At 39.5% G+C, this 26,370-nt stretch overlaps 2 protein-coding genes across 2 annotated transcripts; both read right to left on the bottom strand.

Annotated features, from left to right (window-relative positions):
• Positions 1-17,004: 17,004 nt before the first annotated feature.
• On the bottom strand, positions 17,005-18,917 carry LOC117826237 (tripartite motif-containing protein 16-like). Its single transcript, XM_034702169.1, has one exon. The coding sequence runs from the start codon at positions 18,798-18,800 to the stop codon at positions 17,127-17,129; it is 1,674 nt and encodes a 557-aa protein (XP_034558060.1). The 5' UTR covers positions 18,801-18,917; the 3' UTR covers positions 17,005-17,126.
• A 3,092-nt stretch (positions 18,918-22,009) lies between these two features.
• On the bottom strand, positions 22,010-24,070 carry LOC117826250 (tripartite motif-containing protein 16-like). Its single transcript, XM_034702187.1, has one exon. It carries the CDS (start codon positions 24,056-24,058, stop codon positions 22,379-22,381), a length of 1,680 nt encoding a protein of 559 aa, XP_034558078.1. The 5' UTR covers positions 24,059-24,070; the 3' UTR covers positions 22,010-22,378.
• Between the last annotated feature and the right edge of the window lie 2,300 nt (positions 24,071-26,370).

Raw genomic sequence — 26,370 nt, 5'->3', positions numbered from 1 at the left:
TTATAGGTTATTATGTTGTGATTTTACTGGTCCGGCCCACTTCAGATCAACTTGGGCTGTATGTGGCCCCTGAACTGAAATGAGTTCAACGTCCCTGTCATAAAGCTTTGAATCAGTGAGTTCAGACAGAGCTGTTAAATCACATTTCAGAGACTTCTAACAGGATTAAGGTTACAGAGAGATTCACTCATTTCCTCTTTAATGGAAAGTTTTTTTCCTGGGACAAACTCTGCTGTAGGCTCCCTCAAATGAGAGAGAACCACACAAATATTCCCCTTCATCAAAGATTCAAACTCTCTTTACTTCTCTGCTGCCCTCTGAGGTTTCTCCTTCACCTCATTTACACACAAACACAAAAATCCAACATCATCATCATCATCATCAGAGCATCTCTGTTCTTCATCCTCTCGCTGTGAGAGCGACTCGCTTCTTGTGGTGGTTGCAGTCGTCGCCCCTCATGAGTACGTTACTTAATGAAACGCTTCTCCTCCGACACCTCCTCATCCGTCTCTCCTCTCTTCTTTTAGGAGTCATTATATAACCGTCATGCTCCCTCTCTCCTTTGAACTTGTGTTTCTCAGCTGTCACACTCTCTCAGAACACACACACACACACACACACACACACACACACACCTTTATATCAGAGCAGGTTCTGATCTCGCTGTGTCAGAGACTTTACTGCAGTCAGAGTCTTCATCTATAGAAGTTTCAAAGAGGAAGAGGAAGAGAGCTGTCCAGACGCTCAGAGTAAAACCACTTCACTGACTTTGTTTTAAAGTATGCAGGATGATCTATATTCATATTATCAGTGGATTTAACCAAGGCGTGATCGAGTCCTCTTTTTAACATGCAAAGATTCAACTTCCTGATCTTCAGCCACTAACTTTGAACAAGTCCAGGCTGCACCTAAAAGATGAATCACCAAGAACAGGGAGGAAGAGGTGGAGATGAGACAAAAAGAAGAAGGGAAGGACATGGAAGAGGAAAATAACAAAAAGGACAAAAAAAAAAGACTAACAGGACGAGAAGATGAAGAAAAAAAGGAGGAGTAAGAAGGATGAGGATGAGAGGAAGGACTTACAGACAGATAAGAAGCAAAGGATGAAGAACAGGACGAGAAGAGGATGAAGAAAAGGGAGGAGGAGAGCAAGAAGGATGAGGAGGGAGGGAAAAAAAGAAGAATGAGAAGGAGAGAAAGAGATGAAGGAAGGGGAGGGAGAGGAGGAGAGAAGGAGATGAGGAAGAAGAGGGATGACAAGGAGAGGAAGGACATACAGACGGATAAGAAGCAAAGGAAGAAGAAGAAGAAGAAGAAGAAGAAGAAGAAAACATGATGAGAAGAGGATGAAGAAAGGGGAGGAGGAAAGGAAGAAGGATGAGGGGGGAGGCTAAAAAAGAAGATTGAGAAGGAGAGAAAGAGATGAAGGAAGGGGAGGGTGAGGAGAAGGAGAGAAGGAGATGAGGAAGAAGAGGGATGACAAGGAGAAGAAGGACATACAGACGGATAAGAGGCAAAGAAAGAAGAAGAAGTATAGAAAGAAGAAGAAGAAGAAGAAGAAGAAGAAGAAGAAGAAGAAGAAGAAGAAAATTAAGAAGAATAAGAAGAAGAAGAAAAGAAAGAAGAAGAAGAAGAAAACATGATGAGAAGAGGATGAAGAAAAGGGAGGAGGAAAGGAGAAGGATGAGGTGGGAGAGTAAAAAAGAAGATCGAGAAGGAGAGAAAGAGATGAAGGAAGGGGAGGGTGAGGAGAAGGAGAGAAGGAGATGAGCGATGACAAGGAGAGGAAGGACATACAGACGGATAAGAGGCAAAGGAAGAATGAAAAGAAAAAGAAGAGAACATGACAAGAAGAGGATGAAGAAAAGGGAGGAGGAGAGCAAGAAGGATGAGGAGGGAGGGTAAAAAAGAAGAATGAGAAGGAGAGAAAGAGATGAAGGAAGGGGAGGGAGAGAAGGAGAGAAGGAGATGAGGAAGAAGAGCGATGACAAGGAGAGGAAGGACATACAGACGGATAAGAGGCAAAGGAAGAATGAGAAGAAGAAGAAGAAGAGAACATGATGAGAAGAGGATGAAGAAAAGGGAGGAGGAAAGGAAGAAGGATGAGGAGGGAGGGTAAAAAAGAAGATCGAGAAGGAGAGAAAGAGATGAAGGAGGGGGGGGTGAGGAGGAGGAGAGAAGGAGATGAGGAAGAAGAGGGATGACAAGGAGAGGAAGGACACACAGACGGATAAGAAGGAAAGGAAGAAGAAGAAGAGGACGAGAAGAAGAAAAAGAAAACATGATGAGAAGAGGATGAAGAAAAGGGAGGAGGAAAGGAAGAAGGATGAGGGGGGAGGGTAAAAAAGAAGATCAAGAAGGAGAGAAAGAGACGAAGAAAGGGGAGGGTGAGGAGGAGGAGAGAAGGACACAAGGAAAAAGAGGGATGACGAGAAGAGGAAGGACATGGAAAGAAGGAGAAAAATGAGGAGCAAAGGAGGGGGATGAAGAAGAAGAAGAAGAAGAGGAGAGGAGAAGAAGGATATGTAGAACAAGAAGCCTGAGGAGGAGAGGAAGGACATAAAGAATGAGATGCGTGAGGAGGAGAGGAAGGAGATAAAGAAGGAGAAGAACAAGGAGGAGAGGAAGGACAAAAGGGACGAGGGGGCAAGTAAGCAAATTAAGTTGAAGAAGGAGAAGTGTGAGGAGGAGAGGAATGAGATGGAGAAGGAGAAGGACAAGGAGGAGAGGAAAGACAAAAGGGATGAGGGGGTAAGTAGGGAATTAAGTTGAAGAAGGAGAAGTGTGAGGAGGAGAGGAAGGACATGAAGAAGGAGACGCGTGAGGAGGAGAGGAAAGACAAAAAGAAGGAGAAGAACAAGGAGGAGAGAAAGGAGATGAAAAAAAGAGAAGAACGAGGAGGAGAGGGAGGAGAGGAAGGAGATGAAGAACAACGGTAGTTAGGAGGAAAGGAAGAAGGAGAAAGGAGATGAGGAACAAGAGGAATGATGATAAGAGGAATTCGGATAAGATAAAGGACATGAAGGAGAAGAATAAGGAGGAGAGTGAGAAGTAGAAGAGGAAGAATTTAAGGTGGAGGAGGTGTTAAGAGGATTGACAAAGAACAAAAAGACGTCAGTATCCCTCCTCTCGTCTTTCTGTAACGTTTCTCTGAACTCTTTAAAATCCAACACGATCCATCATCTCTGAAAACTGGGACACTGAAACCTGTGATGTGTTTAAAATCTTCATGAGTAGCTCCCCCGTGTGGACGTTACAGGTATTACAGCTGAGTCATAACTTATTTTACACCAGAGGGCTGAGGACGGTAAAACACAGCATGCCATGAATCTTAGTCAGTCAGAGATGAGAGTCCTGACTTTAAACTAGACCTGGTTTTATGTTTGTGGGTCCATACTTTCTGTTAGAGACACAGAAAGTGCAGATGTGTTCCTGCTTAAGCATCAATACATAAATATTTAGAGCACAAACATGACTCAGAGAACTAAATGTGCACACTTCCATGCAACCCTGACTCACAGAAATCTGCCTGCATGCTCCTGATTCTCAGTGAACCTCTGCAGGTCTCTGTGGGAGCTGTCTAAACGTCCAAACCTGGGGAGTAAACAAGCCATTTTTTATGCTCCCACCAGAAACATGGAAGTCTTTGATGCGCAGAGTTTCAAATCCTGGTCCACATGTTTTGTCGTCTGCATCTTGGCGGAGGCACGAGGAGCGCTGCCAAACACACGGGCCACTGAACCGCTGGGGGATTTGAATAAATGTTTCTGGAATGGCTGCCTCCTCGGGCCCTCGCTCAATGAATTTAAAGGAGATGATACGGTTGCTCTGCTTGTTTTTTGGATGCATAAAGCAGCGAGAGAAACGTGGACCAGAGATAAAGAATGGTCTCCAGCTCTGTGTGATGTAAATGAGAAGCTAATTCATGCAAACAGTGGATCTGGATTTTATGCTCCACTTTTTCATTCATGCCCTTTTATTAATGAATGAAAGGCTAGACATGAATCTCTCCTCTCATACATCACTACAGACTTGAGACATGATGTGCACATAATGATTCATTTCAAGTCAAACATACAGGAGTTTAAAGGACACTCTGATCATGTTAGTTATTCCTATAAATGTGTGTTTTGGTTCAACTTAAGTGCAGCTAATACATATTTTATGGGCCCGTCTCTGTATCCGAGTAAACAAGTAAAAACATCATTTTCAAAGTTTGTCTCCAAAGAAACAAAGTTCAGGACAGAGTCAAGCTTTCTTAGACCGCCCTGAAAGCTTTTCATGTCTAAAAACAAAATTAAAAACAGATGTAGCCTAAAGTAGCTCTAAGAGATTAACTTTAGGAAAACCTGTAGTCTGTTGATAAAACTCATGAGGCATATTTTGACTTTTAATTACTCTGAAGTAGTCAAAGGTGAGATTAAAACCATGAGCATTGCCAGCTTCTAAAAGGAGCTACTGATCAGTCTTACCTTGGTGTGACGACCCCTCCACACCACTAGGTGTGCCTGTGTTGTTGCCAAGGTTATTACAGTTTTACATTTTTCATTAGTTTTTATTTTTATTTCGTTTTGACTTTTTGTTTTCAATTTCTGCTTAGTTTTAATTAGTTTTGAAAGCGGGTTTGCTAGTTAAGTTTAGTTTTCTTAGTCTCAGTATTAGTTTTAGTTTAGTTTTATGAGTTTCAGTATTAGTTTTAGTTTAGTTTAAGTTTAGTTTTATTAGTTTCAGTATTAGTTTTAGTTTAGTTTTATTAGTTTCAGTATTAGTTTTAGTTTAGTTTTATTAGTCTCAGTATTAGTTTTAGTTTAGTTTTTATTCGTCTCAGTATTAGTTTTAGTTTAGTTTTATTAGTTTCAGTATTAGTTTTAGTTTAGTTTTATTAGTCTCAGTATTAGTTTTAGTTTAGTTTCATTAGTTTCAGTATTAGTTTTAGTTTAGTTTTTCTTAGTTTCAGTATTAGTTTTAGTTTAGTTTTATGAGTTTCAGTATTAGTTTTAGTTTAGTTTTACTAGTTTCAGTATTAGTTTTAGTTTAGTTTTATGAGTCTCAGTATTAGTTTTAGTTTAGTTTTTATTAGTTTCAGTATTAGTTTTAGTTGAGTTTTATTAGTTTCAGTATTAGTTTTAATTTAGTTTTTATTAGTCTCAGTATTAGTTTTAGTTTAGTTTTTATTAGTCTCAGTATTAGTTTTAGTTTAGTTTTTATTAGTTTCAGTATTAGTTTTAGTTTAGTTTTTATTAGTTTCAGTATTAGTTTTAGTTGAGTTTTATTAGTTTCAGTATTAGTTTTAGTTGAGTTTTTATTAGTTTCAGTATTAGTTTTAGTTTAGTTTTTATTAGTCTCAGTATTAGTTTTAGTTTAGTTTTTATTAGTCTCAGTATTAGTTTTAGTTTAGTTTTTATTAGTTTCAGTATTAGTTTTAGTTTAGTTTTATTAGTTTCAGTATTAGTTTTAGTTTAGTTTTATTAGTCTCAGTATTAGTTTTAGTTTAGTTTTTATTAGTCTCAGTATTAGTTTTAGTTTAGTTTTATTAGTTTCAGTATTAGTTTTAGTTTAGTTTTATTAGTCTCAGTATTAGTTTTAGTTTAGTTTTTATTAGTCTCAGTATTAGTTTTAGCTTAGTTTTATTAGTTTCAGTATTAGTTTTAGTTTAGTTTTCTTAGTTTCAGTATTAGTTTTAGTTTAGTTTTATTTGTCTCAGTATTAGTTTTAGTTTAGTTTTATTTGTCTCAGTATTAGTTTTAGTTTAGCTTTATTAGTTTCAGTATTAGTTTTAGTTTAGTTTTCTTAGTTTCAGTATTAGTTTTAGTTTAGTTTTATTAGTTTCAGTATTAGTTTTAGTTTAGTTTTATTAGTTTCAGTATTAGTTTTAGTTTAGCTTTATTAGTTTCAGTATTAGTTTTAGTTTAGTTTTATTTGTCTCAGTATTAGTTTTAGTTTAGTTTCATTAGTTTCAGTATTAGTTTTAGTTTAGTTTTATTAGTTTCAGTATTAGTTTTAGTTTAGCTTTATTAGTTTCAGTATTAGTTTTAGTTTAGTTTTATTAGTTTCAGTATTAGTTTTAGTTTAGTTTTATTAGTTTCAGTATTAGTTTCAGTATTAGTTTTAGTTTAGTTTTATTAGTTTCAGTATTAGTTTTAGTTTAGTTTCATTAGTTTCAGTATTAATTTTAGTTTAGTTTCATTAGTTTCAGTATTAGTTTTAGTTTAGTTTTCTTAGTTTCAGTATTAGTTTTAGTTTAGTTTTTCATAGTTTCAGTATTAGTTTAGTTGAGTTTTCTTAGTTTCGGTATTAGTTTTAGTTTAGTTTTATTAGTTTCAGTATTAGTTTTAGTTTAGTTTCATTAGTTTCAGTATTAATTTTAGTTTAGTTTCATTAGTTTCAGTATTAATTTTAGTTTAGTTTTATGAGTCTCAGTATTAGTTTTAGTTTAGTTTTCTTAGTTTCAGTATTAGTTTAGTTGAGTTTTCTTAGTTTCAGTATTAGTTTTAGTTTAGTTTCATTAGTTTCAGTATTAGTTTTAGTTTAGCTTTATTAGTTTCAGTATTAATTTTAGTTTAGTTTTATGAGTCTCAGTATTAGTTTTAGTTTAGTTTTCTTAGTTTCAGTATTAGTTTAGTTGAGTTTTCTTAGTTTCAGTATTAGTTTTAGTTTAGTTTTTCTTAGTTTCAGTATTAGTTTTAGTTTAGTTTCATTAGTTTCAGTATTAATTTTAGTTTAGTTTCATTAGTTTCAGTATTAATTTTAGTTTAGTTTCATTAGTTTCAGTATTAGTTTTAGTTTAGTTTTTATTAGTTTCTGTATTAGTTTTAGTTTAGTTTTATGAGTTTCAGTATTAGTTTTAGTTTAGTTTTCTTAGTTTCAGTATTAGTTTAGTTGAGTTTTCTTAGTTTCAGTATTAGTTTTAGTTTAGTTTTTCATAGTTTCAGTATTAGTTTTAGTTTAGTTTTATTAGTTTCAGTATTAGTTTTAGTTTAGTTTCATTAGTTTCAGTATTAATTTTAGTTTAGTTTCATTAGTTTCAGTATTAATTTTAGTTTAGTTTTATGAGTCTCAGTATTAGTTTTAGTTTAGTTTTCTTAGTTTCAGTATTAGTTTAGTTGAGTTTTCTTAGTTTCAGTATTAGTTTTAGTTTAGTTTTTCATAGTTTCAGTATTAGTTTTAGTTTAGTTTTTCTTAGTTTCAGTATTAGTTTTAGTTTAGTTTCATTAGTTTCAGTATTAATTTTAGTTTAGTTTCATTAGTTTCAGTATTAATTTTAGTTTAGTTTCATTAGTTTCAGTATTAGTTTTAGTTTAGTTTTTATTAGTTTCTGTATTAGTTTTAGTTTAGTTTTATGAGTTTCAGTATTAGTTTTAGTTTAGTTTTCTTAGTTTCAGTATTAGTTTAGTTGAGTTTTCTTAGTTTCAGTATTAGTTTTAGTTTAGTTTTTCATAGTTTCAGTATTAGTTTTAGTTTAGTTTTTATTAGTTTCAGTATTAGTTTTAGTTTAGTTTTTCTTAGTTTCAGTATTAGTTTTAGTTTAGTTTTTATTAGTTTCATTATTAGTTTTAGTTTAGTTTCATTAGTTTCAGTATTAGTTTTAGTTTAGTTTTATTAGTTTCAGTATTAGTTTTAGTTTAGTTTTTATTAGTTTCAGTATTAGTTTTAGTTTAGTTTTATGAGTTTCAGTATTAGTTTTAGTTTAGTTTCATTAGTTTCAGTATTAGTTTTAGTTTAGTTTTATTAGTTTCAGTATTAGTTTTAGTTTAGTTTTATGAGTCTCAGTATTAGTTTTAGTTTAGTTTTATTAGTTTCAGTATTAGTTTCAGTATTAGTTTTAGTTTAGTTTTATTAGTTTCAGTATTAGTTTCATTAGTTTCAGTATTAATTTTAGTTTAGTTTTATGAGTCTCAGTATTAGTTTTAGTTTAGTTTTCTTAGTTTCAGTATTAGTTTAGTTGAGTTTTCTTAGTTTCAGTATTAGTTTTAGTTTAGTTTTTATTAGTTTCAGTATTAGTTTTAGTTTAGTTTTTATTAGTTTCAGTATTAGTTTTAGTTTAGTTTTATTTGTCTCAGTATTAGTTTTAGTTTAGTTTTTATTAGTTTCAGTATTAGTTTTAGTTTAGTTTTATTTGTCTCAGTATTAGTTTTAGTTTAGTTTTATTAGTCTCAGTATTAGTTTTAGTTTAGTTTTTATTCGTCTCAGTATTAGTTTTAGTTTAGTTTTATTTGTCTCAGTATTAGTTTTAGTTTAGTTTTTATTAGTTTCAGTATTAGTTTTAGTTTAGTTTTTATTCGTCTCAGTATTAGTTTTAGTTTAGTTTTCTTAGTTTCAGTATTAGTTTTAGTTTAGTTTTCTTAGTTTCAGTATTAGTTTTAGTTTAGTTTTTATTAGTTTCAGTATTAGTTTTAGTTTAGTTTTTCTTAGTTTCAGTATTAGTTTTAGTTTAGTTTTCTTAGTTTCAGTATTAGTTTTAGTTTAGTTTTTCTTAGTTTCAGTATTAGTTTTAGTTTAGTTTTCTTAGTTTCAGTATTAGTTTTAGTTTGAGTCTTTTTTGTAACATGGGTTAGTTTTCAGGGGTGAGAATCAAAAAGGTCAGAAAAGGCGTTGTGTAAGTATCTTCCCTCTTGTCATGTTCCTGCGTATGTACTGACCAGCAGCTATCGGGTCCCTGGTGGAAGCAATGCATTAGTGTTTTCTGCGGTTGCCTCGGGCTCCATCGTGCTGCCTGGCCGGGGGTTAGCTTCTGTTTCAGGGGAAGGTGGCTGGGCGCTCTCCCTTGCCTTGACAAGGTCTCCTCTGCCCTTGTCTCCTCTCCCGTTTTTGTTGTGTCCTCCGAGCCAGGTCTTCATTCTTAGATAAGAATGGCTTCATTAAATACATAAAAGTCTTTATTTTGCATTTAAAAAGAAAACCCATATTCATATGAAAACGTAGTTATGACGTTAGTGTTTTGTAACTGAACCTAGTGGCTGAACAGTGTAACTTCCAGAGACTACAGAGTTGAGGAATAAACGCACCTCGCTATGTGTCTTGACTGCATTAGTAGTTAAGTACAGTCATCATACAGAACACAACAGTAGTGAAAAAAATCTGAGTGCACACAGATCTGCAACAATGGCTGAAAACGCTGTAGTTTGCATGCCGGGCCAGTAGATGGCGGTATCACTTTGTAATGAAACACCACTGAAGAAATAGAGCTGTAAATTAACCATTTTCACAGGATCTATCCGGTCTTAAAATATGAAGCCCATGCAAAAGTGTTGTAACCTGCAGTTAACCGAGTGTCCACTAGAGGCTGACTGCAGAAACGCAGGAAACCACATACACACCCATTCAAAGAAGATGATCTTTACAGCAGAAATAAACATGTTTACAACCTGGTTTAAAAAAAAAAGTTTAGATCTGAGTAGATAACTTCTCTCTCTGCACACACTGTACAAGGGGTGCATTTTTTTTATAACTTGTTATTTTTGTGGATATTAAACTTGTGATTTTTGCCCAAATAAGGGCATGGCTGAATTGATTGACAGGCACCCTGTAGCTGTTAGTTAAAGGTAAAGGTAAACATACTTTATTAATCCCCCATGGGATTATTAAAGTACTTGTGTTCTTTTTTGATAGTTTGTTATACCTTAAATCATGCACAAACATGCTATGGGCATGCTTAGGAGAGGTGTCAGAGGGTGAAGGCTGCCATCGATCAGCGCCACCCAAGCAGTATGAGTATGGATCCTCAGCAAATGGACCAGCACCTCTCAAGTCACCAGTCTACTTGCCAAACTTTGTCCACTGGGACTTGAACCGGTGACCCTACGATTCCCAAGCCAAGTCCCTATGGGCTGAGCTACTGCCGCCTACTGAAAAGGCTAAAGGCCCAGTTCTTTACCTCACACTAGCTCGGACAGATTTAGGTTGAGTTCAAAGTTATCCCAAACGGGATCCAATATGGCAGCTGTTTCTGCTTCTGCTATGGCAACTGGCTGTTTTCAAAACCGTCTACTATACTAGCAGTACATACTTATCTTGACAAAATGCAGAATGCAGGATGCAGTATGTGAAAAAGCGCAAAATCTGCAGTATGCCAAAACTACCGCGATGATGCACTGACCAGTCTCCCTTTCGTACCGTTTCCCACAATGCATAGCATCAGAATTCTGACTTTAATCTCAGAATTAAAAAAACATATATTGCACGTTACATTTTTTTTTCGGCAGCCCTAATCATCTTCCGTACTGCTTTCTGTGTTTGTGCTAGCAACATTCAGGACCAACATCTTTGCTGAACACAGAGAGGCATAAATCCTAACAAATCCCTGGTTTTTACCTGGTTTTTACCAAGGAGTTCCCTTTTTTTGTTGTTACTTTGTCATATCATGTTTTGTGTTGTAGGTTGTGTATGCAAAAGGAGGCTGACTCCCTCACTGTAAACCAATCTGTCTACGGGTACAAATAAAGTAACCTCACCCAACTGATCCTAAAATTGCAAAACAAGCATGCATGATACAAACCTCTGACTATTATAAGAGATAAATGTTGCATGTCTTTCTCCTCACATTGTACAAAAGTGAATCCAGAACCTTCTCAGTGATGGGCGCTGACACATTTGGAATCAGACTCTGCAGAAGTAGAAACAGAACTGTGAACTTCAAAGTGATAAAACTTTAGTATCAGATCTGAGGGTGTCATCAAGTTGGACTAAAACAACGAGTCCTGTCGATGGGATCTGCCTCAGTCAGTAATCAAAGGAGAGAAGCTGAGAACTGAACGCTTTCTTTAAAGCAGCCTGAGACGCTGCAGGAAAGGAGGCTTACTTGTGATGCATTATTTAGCAAAGTGCAAGAGAGTCTTCAAGTAACAGAATCTTTAAATCTGCATTTAAAGCACTGTGCTGTCTTTTTATGTCCCTCTGCCTGATCCTGTGAAGTAGACATGATCTGTAACTGTCACTGAGACGAGGCTCATCTCCTCTTTATCTTATACAGTGAATTAAATAAATGCACAAGTCTGCTCCAGATGGGAGCGGAGATTCTGGTTACCATCTGCTCCTCCCATTAGCTTGCAGAGCTAATTACACCCTGTTGACTTCTTGTGTACAGCCTAATAACACAGGAGGTGACACAAAGGACCAGTAATTTCCTCCAGCATATGACGGCTCAAACATCTTTGCTTCTCTTTGTTTTCTACTTGAGTTAACAAACACTAGTCCAGAGGAAGAAAGACACTTAAAGGTGTTTAATGTTGTATCTGTTCAACATGAGACAATAAGGATATTTTTATAGCTTTAACTTGTCTGTTCATGTGTCATGTGCAAGGCTGACAATGAAGTTGAAGCAACACACAAACTGATGAAATATAAACAATTTAATAATAATAACTTGAATGATATTTCGTGAAATGAATTATGTTGGCTCTGCAACGGACTTCTGGATTCCTGTCCGTGTTAAGATTTGCATAGTTCTAGAAAAGGTATTTAGTCTAACCGTTTTTGTTCAGGTAGCATCACGTGAAATCTAGCGTTGACACGTTTTCCACGATTCCAGGCCGCCTGCAGAGTCTGCAGACATTCATCTTTTATCTTTTTTACCGGCATTTTGGGCGCAGACATTCACCGATTCGCCCACCATGGCATTAAATCAACCCAATTAATCTGCCAACTGATCAATTAAGTCTATCTCTAATTTTGACTTAATGAGGGAGAAAAGCTGTTCAATGAATCAGTCTGTTTATTACATCTCGCAGGCAGGCAACCGAGTCCAACACTTTAGTCCGTCCGTGGCCTTTTGAACCTCAGCAGTCATACTCTGCATTCAGATGTGAAGTGCTCTTTGTTGTCATTTCTGAAGTGTGCTGTTTGGATGCTCTGGAGGAGGGTTGTTCACTGTCCTCAGATCTCAAGCCTTCCCTGTAATGGATAATAGACTCTCACCGGATGACACCAGATTGATTCCCGACACATGCTACCAGTGACGACTGGCCAATAGAGTGCGTTGTCATATGTCTAAGCCCTTGTTTGAGTATGTATATATATGTGTATATTTTTTTTCTATTAATTTATTTTATTATTTTCATTCTTTTTTCAACTAAATTTTCCATTTCAATTTTTCTTCACATTTTCTATTTATTTAGCTATTTATTTATCTGTTTATTTCATTCATTCAATCCATTTTATTTTATTATCATCATTTATCTTTTTAAATAAAAATAAACAAATGAAATAATAATAATAAAAACACAAAACTAAAGTGAAGCAGACCAACTCAGACATAACAACAGCTAAATAAAACGATTGGTAAAAATGCATTAGTACAAACACTGTCATCCTTGCTGGGCTCCTGACAAAAATTTTTAAAAAATACAAGAGTATGAAGCTAGGTGGCTAAAGGAAAGGGGGCTTCAAAGAGGGTTTTAGGACCCTAAGCCTCGGGTCCACAGGATGCGTTGCGTTGCATTACGGCTGCGCCGCGCACTGTGCAGCTGATAAGTTCCCATTCTAGTCAATGCTCTAGGGTCCACAGGGTGCGCTGAGGCACAGCTCTCGGGAGTGTGCCCCCGCGCTGCTCTGCCAGAGATAAGCTTCAAGTCTATTTTTGACAGAGCCCGCGCCCAGCACGCGTCAATCTGCAAAGAAAAGAACGACCTGGACAGGAAGTCAGGCACGAGGATCGCATGCAACATCCACCAATCTCAAAATAAAACATCATATACGGAATCCGGACCATTTAAAGATCGTTTAGATCAGAAATACTCATCGATTATTGGATGTTAGCCACAAACAGCCACATATCTGTGATCCAGGTCGACTAATACAGGACTTTAAGATGATCACTGTGTCAGAAGGTAAAAGGACTTTAAGATGATCACTGTGTCAGAAGGTAACAGGACTTTAAGATGATCACTGTGTCAGAAGGTAACAGGACTTTAAGATGATCACTGTGTCAGAAGGTAACAGGACTTTAAGATGATCACTGTGTCAGAAGGTAACAGGACTTTAAGATGATCACTGTGTCAGAAGGTAACAGGACTTTAAGATGATCACTGTGTCAGAAGGTAACAGGACTTTAAGATGATCACTGTGTCAGAAGATAACAGGACTTTAAGATGATCACTGTGTCAGAAGGTAACAGGACTTTAAGATGATCACTGTGTCAGAAGGTAACAGGACTTTAAGATGATCACTGTGTCAGAAGATAACAGGACTTTAAGATGATCACTGTGTCAGAAGGTAACAGGACTTTAAGATGATCACTGTGTCAGAAGGTAACAGGACCTTAAGATGATCACTGTGTCAGAAGATAACAGGACAAAATAGAGCAAAATTATTATTATTAAACTAAACCTGCAAAAACAAAACTTTACAGTTCTGCAGCATACTCAGTGATGATTAAAGCACAAAATTAATGGAATACTATCCAAATGATTCAACCACATAAAGGCTATGTAACCTGTTGTTTGTATGTGGTTCTCTCTATACTAGACCCAGCTGATCCTGCCTGCTCTGAGCTGGTGCTACGCTCCCAACACGCGTCATGTGGACCAGGGCGCAAGCCCTTGGATGGAGCAAAGCAGTGTCGCAGCCGTAACGCGGTGCACACGCATCCTGTGGTAAGTCTTGTCCTAAAGTCTAAATGGTGACCATATTACCTCCTCTAATTAACTAGAAGGCTGTCATGTAAGGGCCATCCTGAAGGGGTACTTTTTCCCATATCTACATTCTAACCATACATTATTATTACCCTGATACTAGCTTAAGATACAAATTGAAATGATTTATGTTTACAGTTTTTAAAAATAGTCCCAGTGATTCCTCGTCAGTGATCGTTCCATGGTGATGGATTCTTCTCTGCCTGTCACACACCTTTAAAAAGAAACTAATGTCACAACTTTGAACCCTGCTGCTATCATCACCACTGCTCATGGTTTAAGTTTCTTTGTACAGATCGATCACCTAAAGTTTCTCTCACCTGCTCCGCTCCTTCTTCATATTGATGGACAGGATCCAATATGAAAATGTCCGTCGTCTGCAGAATTAGCATGCAAAAAGGTATGCCTTTGTAAATAGTAAGCATGTGGAGACACCCAGCTTCAATAAAAGATATAGGATAATAGATCATAACAAGGACTGGTGAACTGTTTTGCTACATTAAAATCTCAGACACATGAAGTCCCCGGTGTACACATTTCAGGTTTTGCTTCTCTCAACCGTGCGACTCAAAATCTCTTGACAGGAGATTTGAACGCATGTAAAATAACATTTGATGAGTTTACCTCTGGTGTTGCTCATGTTAGTGAAAGTTAACAACCCAAGGGGTTTTGACCAATCAGAATCAAGCATCTTACACAGCCGAAAGTTAGACTATGTTCACCCTGCAAGGCTCAAATGCTCAATTCCAATTTTTTTGCTCAGATCTGATTTTTTGTTTGCCTGTTCACATTCCCATCTATAATGTGACCTGTTTCAGATTCCAGTGTGAACTGTTTGCGGCTCCGAACTGCCCCGCCTGAGCAAAAGAACAGTAACAATGACGTCACATGCAGCTGTTTCACAAATGTAAACATGGAGGAAGTCAGCATTTTCACATTTGTTACAAAGTTGTTGTGCAGTGGGAGCCGGAGCATGAATGACCAGGTGTGGAGGAAGTGTCATCCCATATATTTATATGGTCCAAGACCTCGCTGTCCCTCCATTGACTTGCTCCATCGTTGCTATCCTCCATTTTTGCAAGGCTACCACCGGGCAGAATTGGAACATGTCGCTATAAAGTGACGTGAAAGTATCAAATGCGCATCAAATCTGCCTTGGCCGTTCACACTGAGGTCGCATTTAAAAAAAAATCATATTTGTATCTGATTCAGGACCACATATGGAAGTGGTCTAAATCTGATTTTGATTCTGACTTTGAAAAAATCTGATTTGGGCCAGATTTGAGTGTTCACACTGCCTTTAAAAAATCTGACCTGGTCACTTGACCCCAAAAAAAATCTGATTTGGGCCACTTTTGCCTGCAGTGTGAACATGGCCTGAGAGAGCAAGGTAATGATTGCGCTTAACGTATCCTAAATTTAAGGTTTGCAGGTTGTGTTGCACCAAACAAACACATACACTGATCACTTGGTGGGTTTCTGCACAGACTCTGTTAAAACACCATCAATCCCTTTAACAGAATATGGATTACATTTTTATTTCAGAGCACAGGAGCTCAAAAACATCCCCAAACCCAGGTCCCTGATGCCCGTACGGCTCTGCAGTGCAGGTACATCAGTGGAACAAACAATTCCTGGTGTCTCCAAAGCCAGAGGCTGATGGGAGCTCCGTCAAAGTGAAATGACAGAAAGAGAGCACTCAGATCCAGAAACACAAAGAGCAGAGATGGGTGGAGAAGGAGCTTTTCAACAATGCTGCTTAATAAATCAAGAAGGCAGATCGGGGCTGGTGCTGCTATCTTGATAAACTTACACTGCAGTGAGCCTGCTGGGACCAATAACACGTTATCTGTGGTCTCTCAGGAGAGAGCAGGATGCAGAGATCAGGGCGAGATAGTCACCTATAAGTCATGTGTTGTTTCCACCTCTCATTTCCTTTTATTTCTCTTCTGCTGTGATCTGACGAGGTTGTTTGGAGGTGACTGGCTGCAAGAAGAGTCTGAAGGGAAAAGAAGAAGAATGTTATAAAAGCTTCCACCAAGGGTTCTTTGAAAGTCTTAAATGACACCCTCTGCACACATGGAGAACACAGGTTTCATTAAAACATTGAAGATAATAAGAATTCTTCGGATCAGAACGAGCTTCAGCCAATAGGGAGGATCTCCCTTGTGCTGCTGGAGGCGATTCACGTAGCACCAGTTTTTCTTAATCGTGTGTTTCATTAAGGTGCTATTCAGTGTTAAATTTGGCAGCTATTTTAGATTTAGTCTTAGTCTTTAGACGAAAACGGCTAGTTGAATGCGGTTAGTTTCAGTCACATTTGAGTCTTTCATTTTTGACAAAACATTTTCTCCCTTTAAAATAATTCATGTTGTCGATCAGATATCAGTATCAGGGCTACCAAGTGTTCAAATCGTCAACATTTCACTCTTTTAACAATATCTTAAAGGTGACATATCACGCTTTTTTCATCAATATATATTGGTCTAAGAGGTCCCCAAAACATGTCTTTAAAGTTTATGCTCAAAAAAACACTTTGAAATCAGATTTTGGCATGCCTGAAAAAACCTCTTCTTCAGTCCTCCTCAGAACACTCTGTTTTCCCTCTGACCACGCCCCCTCAGGAAGTGGATGTGGCCTCGGCTGTCCAGCACGTTGATCTAATGTTTACATGTTGGCTGAATATACACGGCTGCTAACAGATCGCGTTACTTCAACCCTCTGAATCTGATCCAGAATCTGATCCTGACGGAGAGGCGCCTGCAGCAGGACCTTTCTGAAGGATTGGTCACAGATTTAGTGTTTCTTGTTGTTTTATTTATCAGTATGTAGACGTGTGTCTTGGTACACAGCTACGAACATGTAGCTATGTGGCTATGCTAACTAGCGCTAGCACTTTTCCATGAAAAATAAAAATCCTTCACTAGATCTTCAAATCTGCAGACGTGGGGAGTAAAACCGACCTCTGTGTTTATTAAGACAGCCTACAACTAGCATGCCTCCCTCCTAAGCTCCTTGTTAGCACACGTGTGCAGGTAATGAAAAACGGAGGAGGGTTTGAGTTGTATTTTATACAGTCTATGGGCTGAACAAGCTCCGAGCTCTGACTCCGTGACAGACCGGATATTGTTGTGACGTAACAAAAACACTGAAAACTGTTACCTGTTGAAGATATTCTGGAAGAAGTTGTGCAGTTCACAGACAGAAAGATCCTGAGGTTTGGAGGTGAGAGGGTGTAGGCATCAGTATTTCCAGCAAGCAGAAACAGATAACTGATTTGAAGCACCAGGAGGTTTGAGCCCAAAATGCCAACCATGACAGAGGAGCTTATTTAACAACAGGTAGATACAGGAGCCAACAAGACAATGAGACAAGCAGGTATACAACTCAACTCATCTTTATTTACACTGAACAAAATATAAATGCAACACTTTTGTTTTTGCTCCCATTTTTCATGAACTCAAAGATCTCAGACTTTTTCTGTGACATGACTTCTGTCTATTTCACGCTACACAACTCAGCTGATCCAAAAGAATAAACATAGAGTCCAGCATGTAGAGGCTGAGTGAATGTGGTCTGGACTCTGTGGAGGAGAGTCATGGTTTCAGAGACGCTGTAGAAGGACAGAATACCTGCTCTGTGATCCAGGTACACTCCTACTTTGGAGGACTGAGGACCTGAGACAGGAGTCTCCACTTTGTTGAACCAAAAGTAATAACTGATGTTGTTACAATCTAAAGACCAAGATTTGTCATTGTGTCCAAACAAACATTCATCTGACCTCCCTGCTCTGCTGATATTCTTGTATGCGACTGCTACAAAAACTCCTCCTCCCCGCTCCACCTCCCAGTAACAACGTCCAGTCAGACTCTCTCTACTCAGGACCTGAGTCCAATCTGTGAATCTGTCTGGGTGACTAGAATAAGACTGAGGTTGGAATGTAAATGTTACTTTTCTGTTCCCATCAGATAATAACAGCCGTGTGTTCACTGTGTTTGGATTCAGTGTGATGTCACATGAGTATTTTAAGAACTCAGCTCTGTTCTTGGGCTCTGGTTCTGGTTGTGACAGTAAAACATCCACTTCAGTCCCTGTCTGTGAGATGTTTGTCCATCCCTCTCTCAGAACGTCCTGTAGTTTATCTCTGACTCCTGACACAGCTGCTGTCACATCGTCAAAGTACCTCAGAGGACGGGTCTTGATGCTGCATGAGTGTGTAGATCCACTGAGTCCTGACAGTGAGGGGTAGTCCTGTAGAAACTGGTTGTGGTCCTCTGTGTGTGACAGCTTCTGCAGCTCAGCGTCTCTCCTCTTCAGCTCAGTGATCTCCTGCTCCAGCTTCTCCTGAAGCTCTTTGACTCGACTCACTTCAGTTTCCTGCTGGGATCTGACCTGCTGCTTCACATCAGAGCGTCTTTTCTCCATGAGACGGATCAGCTCAGTGAACATCTCCTCACTGTGCTCCACTGCTTGATCAGCGGAGCCGTTGATAGCCTCCACCTCCTGTTGAAGCAGCTTCACATCTTTCTCTCTGTCCTGGATTCTCTGCTGGATGTTTAGTCGAGTCCCCTCGAGCTCTCTCTGCCTCTCAGTCCTTTCTGCTGCAGCTGAGACTGTGTCGTGTCCTTTATGTTCGTCCACAGAGCAGAGATAACAGATAGACTGCTGATCAGTATGGCAGAACATCTTCATCACCTCATCATGACGAGAGCAGACGTTCTCCTGGAGCTTCTTGGAGGGCTCCACCAGCTTGTGTTTCTTATAGACCGGTAATTCAAGATGAGGCTGAAGGTGTTTCTCACAAAAAGAGATCAAACAGAACAGACAGGACTTACTGGCTCTCAGTTTCCTCCCGGTGCAGACGTCACAGGTCACATCTTCAGGTCCAGCATAGCAGTGATCAGCAGGAGCAGCTTGGAGTCCAGTCTTCTTCAGCTCCTCCACTAAATCTGCTAACATGGTGTTTTTCCCCAGGACAGGCCTCGATGTGAAGGTCTTCCTACACTGAGGCCAACTGTAGTCTCTCTTCTCATCCTCTTTATCCCAGTGGGTTTTAATACACTTCATGCAGTAGCTGTGTCCACAGGGAACAGTCACCGGATCCTTCAGTAGATCCAGACAGATGGAACAGCAGAGTCTCTCTCGGTCCGGCTGAACTCCTTTCTGTGCCATTTCAACTCTCAGTAACAACGTCCGTCTGAGTTTCACTTCCTCATAAATGAATCTAGTCTGAGCTCTGATCTACATGTCATGTGTCAGAGCTCTGAATGTCAGCTCTTGTTGGTTCCACCCATCTTCAAACTGTAGATCTAGAGGGGAGGGAACCAGGAAGTGTGTGCTCTTGTGAGTGGAGCTGGCTGTGTTTGAGAGCAGGAAGAAGAGGGAGGGGTTATCCAGCTCTGGTTCAGGAAGAGGAGTGCTTTGAGAGAGTTTGTTTGTTGTTTCAAACAGAGCTCACTTCTCATTTTCAAACACTTGTCATTTCAGATTTCAGGAGATAAACTCTTCTTAGAACAGATGCTTTGGAGATTAACTTTGTTGTCAGAGTTACATTTCATTTCCACTCTCCTTCAGTCCAACAGATCTCTTTCAATCTATCACCTGTTTCCCTTCATCAGTATCTTTGCTATTTTGTCAAGCTGGACTTGATTTGAAAACTTGGTCCTGTAAGTGTAGAACAGATATATGAGATCATGTCTGATCCTCATAAAGGCTTTTATTTAATCTCAGTTGGTGCTGATGACAGTGAAGATCCACCAGATGGCAGCGTGTTCACGGCAGATACTGCCCTTTGTGGTGATAAAGGCAGGTCAATAATTCATCTTTAAATCAATAATTCATCTTTAAATCAATACATTCATCTTTAAATTAGTAAAGTATCTTTAAATCAGATATATTCATAATCAGATATAATCAGAGATATTTTCCGGGTCAGTTGGCCCTGGTCCTTGGTCAGAAGGGGGCCAAGAACTGGGCCCTGTGACAGTGAAAATATTTTCTGAATTTTTTTTTTTAATGTATTTCATTCCTCTTTAAAAGTGTAATATTTGAGCCCCTTTAGAAGCTTTCCTTGTTTTATTTTCCTATTTTTACGTGACATAGTGATCAAAAACAATTTTACTCTCCCTTCATGTAAAAATGGTTCGGCCCATCATAGCCATGCATTCAAATGTTATCCCACTAACCCCGCCCCCCTCCTGCTAACCCCGCCCCCCTCCTGCTAACCCCTGTGCCAGAAATCAGGAGCACAAACACTACGAGAGAAAAGAGAAAGAGAAATGAAAAGATGGGTGGATGTGAATTTATGGGCACATTTTTTAGAATGATGTGAAGTGGAAAACAAAGTGACCCAGGATAATCCTGCACCAGGTAAAACAGATAAACACAGAGATCAGGCGATGACGAGCAGATTCAGCCTAGCTTAAATGACCGTTAGCTTAAATGACCGTTAGCTTAAATGACCGTTAGCTTAAATGACTGTTAGCTTAAATGACTGTTAGCTTAAATGATGGTTAGCTTAAATGACGGTTAGCTTAAATGACAGTTAGCTTAAATGACCGTTAGCTCGTCTAAAACCAAACCTCCTCTCACAGCTCAGTCTGAGAGATGGGAGGAGAGACTCAGCTGCAGCTTGTAGATGACAGGTGACACAGGTGAGGCTTGTTGCTCAGGAGGAGAGAGAGAGAGAGAGAGAGAGAGAGAGAGAGAGAGAGAGAGAGAGAGAGAGAGAGCTGTACACATGAACACGGAGGGGGAGGGGCTGTGACCACCAGCTCCAGTCACAGGGAGAGAGAGACGGGGAGAAGAGTGAAAGTTATGGTAAGGAGGACGAGGGTCCGCTGCCCGAGCAGAGCGGGTCAGAGCAGCAGTCTGACATCTGAACATCTGTTACAGTGACTCTGGGCTATGGCCCACAAAAATGTCTCCACAGTGGACACAAATATTGCCACTGGAAATATCTACATCACTCTGTCTCAGAGACCTCTGGAATTGACAGCCAGCAACAAAAACTGATGGACACAGAAATTGAAAATAACAAAGCACTTCTGAAGAGACTGTTAGATGTGACATTATATTTAGATCTGCCATTCAGACACTAGGTTTGATAGATAATGATCATTCTTTAAGCATAATTGAGCTGCTGGCACAGTATGATAACTTCCTGTTAGCCTGTGTGTGTGTGTGTGTGTGTGTGTGTGTGTGTGTGTGTGTGTGTGTGTGTGTGTGTGTGTGTGTGTGTGTGTGTGTGTGTGTGTGTGTGTGTGTGTCTCTTCTTAGCTTCATTCAGCACCGCACTAACTAACAAAGTGAAGGAGAAAGAAACAGAGCTGACTGAACTCCAAACCTTTTGACTCCACTGAACTGAACTTTAACACACTTTACAAAGAGAGCTGCATCTTTACAACTGAAGAAGAAGAAAGAAGGATTCAAGAAATGAATCCTATTAGTACCCGGGTCCAGAAGAAAAAACACAAGAGTGGACAGATGAACTGATGTTGAGTTTTACTGGTCATTTCAAATTCAAACAGAGCTCTGAACAAACACACAAGTTAAGGACATTTGTTAATAGCAAGTGTTATTATTTTATCATTGTTTATGTCTTTGTTCTTTTTTGGGGCTTTAAAAAGGAAAAAAGCTCAAAGTTCAAATTCACACTGTTCTGAACTGTGAATGAATCTTTTCATTGTTGCCATATAAGATAAGATAAGATAAGATACTCCTTTATTCGTCCCACAGTGGAGAAATTCATGGAGTTACAGCAGCAAACAAGAAGGTGTTCAGGACATGAATTTAGCAAGAATATATGTAGGAAAGAAATGTCCATCAAAGACGACAGCTTGGCCATAATCCTCCTGTCAGCCACCACCTCCACAGGGTCCAGGACTGAGCTGGTCTTCTTCCCCAGTTCGTTCAGTCTTGCTCTCCTGTATCCTGTCCGCCCACAGCAGGTGAAATCCTTTCAATGTGGCGTTCATGTCCAGTGTTAGCTCTGTTAGCATGATGCTACTCTGCCAGTATTCCCTCTGGTGCTGGGTTAGCTCGTCCACCTTATCGTAGATAGATCTTACATTCCCCATAACGGTGTGTGGCAGGACAGGTCCATGTCGTCTTTTTTAGCTTGCACCTCAGTACCAGCACGTCGTCTTTGCCTCCTTCTCCTCAGCTCACAGGGAACATTGGGCCTAGCATTGTTTAGCATCAACATGCTACGGGATGCTAACAGCTGATCTCATATGTAAACAATGTTACCGTGGTTACACAGGATCTCCAGACACACACAGGAACAAAAATAGTAAAAACACCACTGTAAACGTAGCCAGTTTGGTGTCTATGGCCAACAAATGAGTCATTAAAAGTCCTGACAGGCTCCAAATACAAAGAGAACTAAACAGATATGAACAAAAATCGAAAAAAGAACAACGAAGAGAGAGCTGCTGCAACAAGCAGCCACTCCAGCGGCGTTAAGCAACGTACAAAGTGCTAAGCAATATACAGTCATGGTGGAGTTTTGCTCCCCGTCCTCCTCCTGAACCTAGATATAGATATTGGTGGATTGTTCATTCATTGGTATTTGATCCATTTCATGGTAAATAACAGTTACAACAACAAAGGAGAAGATGTCAAAGTCCCGCCCACCAAGTTTGATTGACAGCTGACAACAATCAGCTCTCAGCAACAAACAGGAATAAAAATCAAGTTGAAGAATTCAAACACAGAAGTGAACCCACTGTCCCTGAAATGACTTCTGTCTATTCCAGCCTACACAACTCAGCTGATCCAGAATAATAAACACAGAGTCCAGCATGTAGAGGCTGAGTGAATGTGGTCTGGACTCTGTGGAGGAGAGTCATGGTTTTAGAGACGCTGTAGAAGGACAGAGTACCTGCTCTGTGATCCAGGCACACTCCTACTCTGGAGGACTGAGGACCTGAGACAGGAGTCTCCACTTGGTTGAACAAAAAGTAATATCTGGTGTTGTCACAATATAAAGACCAAGATTTGTCATTGCGTCCAAACAAACATTCAAGTGAGCTCCCTGCTCTGCTGATATTCTTGTATGCGACTGCTACAAAAACTCCTCCTCTCCGCTCCACCTCCCAGTAACAACGTCCAGTCAGACCCTCTCTACTCAGGACCTGAAACCAATCAGTGAATCTGTCTGGGTGACTAGAATAAGACTGAACTTGAAACGTATACGTTGCTTTTCTGTTCCCATCAGATAATAACAGCTTTGTGTATGCTGTGTTTGGATCCAGTGTGATGTCACGTGAGTATTTTAAGAACTCAGCTCTGGTCTTTGGCTCTGGTTCTGGTCTTGGTTGTGACAGTAAAACATTCACTTCAGTCCCTGTCTGTGAGATGTTTGTCCATCCCTCTCTCAGAACGTCCTGTAGTTTATCTCTGACTCCTGACACAGCTGCTGTCACATCCTCAAAGTAACTCAGAGGACGGGTCTTGATGCTGCATGAGTGTGTAGATCCACTGAGTCCTGACAGTGAGGGGTAGTCCTGTAGAAACTGGTTGTGGTCCTCTGTGTGTGACAGCTTCTGCAGCTCAGCATCTCTCCTCTTCAGCTCAGTGATCTCCTGCTCCAGCTTCTCCTGAAGCTCTTTGACTCGACTCACTTCAGTTTCCTGCTGGGATCTGACCTGCTGCTTCACATCAGAGCGTCTTTTCTCCATGAGACGGATCAGCTCAGTGAACATCTCCTCACTGTGCTCCACTGCTTTATCAGCGGAGCCGTTGATAACCTCCACCTCCTGTTGAAGCAGCTTCACATCTTTCTCTCTGTCCTGGATTCTCTGCTGGATGTTTAGTCGAGTCCCCTTGAGCTCTCTCTGCCTCTCAGTCCTTTCTGCTGCAGCTGAGACTGTGTCGTGGCCTTTATGTTCATCCACAGAGCAGAGATAACAGATAAACTGCTGATCAGTATGGCAGAACATCTTCATCACCTCATCATGACGAGAGCAGACGTTCTCCGGGAGCTTCTTGGAAGGCTCCACCAGCTTGTGTTTCTTAAAGACCCGTATTTCAAAATGAGGCTGAAGGTGTTTCTCACAGTAAGAAGCCAGACACTGCAGACAGGACTTACTGGCTCTCAGTTTCCTCCCGGTGCAGACGTCACAGGCCACATCTTCAGGTCCAGCATAGCAGTGATCAGAAGGAGCAGCTTGGAGTCCAGTCTTCTTCAGCTCCTCCACTAAATCTGCTAACATGGTGTTTTTCCCCAGGACAGGCCTCCGTGTGAAGGTCTGCCTACACTGAGGGCAGCTGTAGTCTCTCTTCTCATCCTCTGTATCCCAGTGGGCTTTAATACAGTTCTTGCAGTAGCTGTGTCCACAGGGAACAGTCACCGGATCCTTCGGTAGGTCCAGACAGATGGAACAAGAGAAGGTTTCTCGGTATGGCTGAACTCCTTTCTGCGCCATTTCAACTCTCAGTACCAGTGACTGACTGAGTTTCATTTCTTCATAAATGAGCTCTTGTTGGTTCCACCCATCTTCAAACTGTAGAGAGGGGAGGGAACCAGGAAGTGTTTGCTCAGAGTGGAGCTGGCTGTGTTTGGGAGCAGGAAGAAGAGGGAGGGGTTATCCAGCTCTGGTTCAGGAAGAGGAGTGCTTTGAGAGAGTTTGTTTGTTGTTTCAAACAGAGCTCACTTCTCATTTTCAAACACTTGTCATTTCAGATTTCAGGAGATAAACTCTTCCTAGAACAGATGCTTTGGAGATTGACTTTGTTATCAGAGTTACATTTCATTTCCACTCTCCTTCAGTCCAACAGATCTCTTTCAATCTATCACCTGTTTCCCTTCATCAGTATCTTTGCTCTTTTGTCAAGCTGGACTTGATCGTGTTCACAGCAGACGCTGCAGACGCTTCCCTTTATCACCATAATCCTGCTGCTGATGAACGTTTGACATGATTTTGAACGTAATAACTTATTAATGTGAACTATAAGTGCAAAATATTAGTAATGAACAAAAGAAGACTCAATATTACACCTCTAGAAAAAACTGATGACTGACAAAGATCTGAAAAGCACAAAAAGTCATCTTTTCTTTTGCCTACGCTGAAACATCAACAAATCACCTTTAAATCAATAAATCATCTTTAAATCAATAACATCATCTTTTTCTTTTTTTTTATATATTTTATTTGGGATTTTTTTGTTTTCTCAACATATACACACACACAATAGACACAAGACACCATGAAAAATAACAGACAGGGTTTTGCAGATCTAAAGGATCCAGATTGTCCTCAGATGCTAACAATAGCAACATCTACTAAAGAAAGGAAGGCTGCCCCAGCTTCCAAAAGATTCCATGGTCTAATAACCATTACTTACTTTGAGAAAAACAAACAAAAAGTAACATAGTAAGTAAGTAATATTGTGGGACCTATAATAATGTCAAGCATTGATAGGGACGCTGGCACCCCCCCACTCTAATGTTTATTTTTGTTATTTTGTCATTGTATACATAATCTGTCTTAATGAATAATTGTGCAGTATTCAGGTACACAGGCATTTGAGTGTTATCCCTATGTGTAATGTGTAATAAGGAGGAGCAAGGCTCAAGCAGGCAGTTTGGGGCAGCTTTGGAGCAGTTTTGGGCCTTTTGGGGATGCGCACGTGCACATGCGCAGTTGAGAGAACGGACTGAAAATGTTATGCTGTACGCAGCTAAGCTGCGCTGTTGTACTTGTACCTGTTGAATAATTGTGTGAGTGAGTAAACTACAACAAACAACCCATGCACGCCTGGAAAATCACTTTTTGTGTCCAAGTGTGTAACAATATATTAAGTAATATTAATCATTTTGCTGCAACCATGCCTGTATTAAGGGCCTGTTTCTGATGGGGGGAGAGGGAAAACCAATGAAATATGTTAGACCAGAACTTACCAAGCACAGGACATTGCTAGAACAAGTGTGCTAGTGATCCCTCTGCTGTGCCACATCTGTCACACATGGGAGAGACTGCTTCATAAATCTTACTTAGCTTATTTTTAGAGTAATGTAGTCTGTGTAAAACTTTATATTGGATTAATCTATATCTGGAGTTGATTGAACAACTCTAAATGTTGGACAGGCCCTCCTCCCATAACTCATCAGACACATGAACACCTAACTCTTCAGCCCAGGCCTCCCTAAGATGACCGGCCGTCACTGGCTCCTCAAAAGCGTTGACAAGGCAAGAGATTAAATGTTTAGAATTTGGCTGTGAGAGAAGTAAATCATAAAAAACAAGATTTTTTGGTTTGAGTGTGAATTCTGGAATACACTCTCGTACAAAATGCCTGACTTGAAGGTAGTGGTAGAAATGAGACTGAGGAAGATGAAATTTAGTTTGGAGCTGAGGAAATGAAGCAAACTTATTATCTATGTAAAGATCTCCAATGCAGCACAGTCCTCTTTCCCTCCATTCTAGAAATTTCTTGTCCATATGTGCTGGTTTGAACAAATGGTTGTATGCTATGGGGGTATGTACGGAGACACTAATTAGTCCAAATACTTTCTTCAGCTGATTTAAAATCTTCAGGGAGTTGTTGAGAATGAAGTTATGGCCTAGCAATGTACAGGAAGGCTGTAGTCTAGAAAAGAGCAGCAACGGAAGAGAGGTTCCCAAAAACTGACACGGATTCTATTTTTAACCAAAGTTGGCAACCAGTAGGCCAGTCATCACCAGGAAAGCCCCACTGCCAAAAAGTGAGAGCCCTTGCATTTGCAGCCCAGTAATAA

Source organism: Notolabrus celidotus, chromosome 15 (assembly GCF_009762535.1).
Source record: "Notolabrus celidotus isolate fNotCel1 chromosome 15, fNotCel1.pri, whole genome shotgun sequence".
NCBI lineage: Eukaryota > Metazoa > Chordata > Actinopteri > Labriformes > Labridae > Notolabrus > Notolabrus celidotus.
This window is presented reverse-complemented; position numbering and strand designations above follow the sequence as displayed.

Coding starts and splice junctions, on each gene's coding strand:
- LOC117826250 (XM_034702187.1), bottom strand. CDS start 24,058: ATGGCGCAGAAAGGAGTTCAGCCATACCGAGAAACCTTCTCTTGTTCC.
- LOC117826237 (XM_034702169.1), bottom strand. CDS start 18,800: ATGGCACAGAAAGGAGTTCAGCCGGACCGAGAGAGACTCTGCTGTTCC.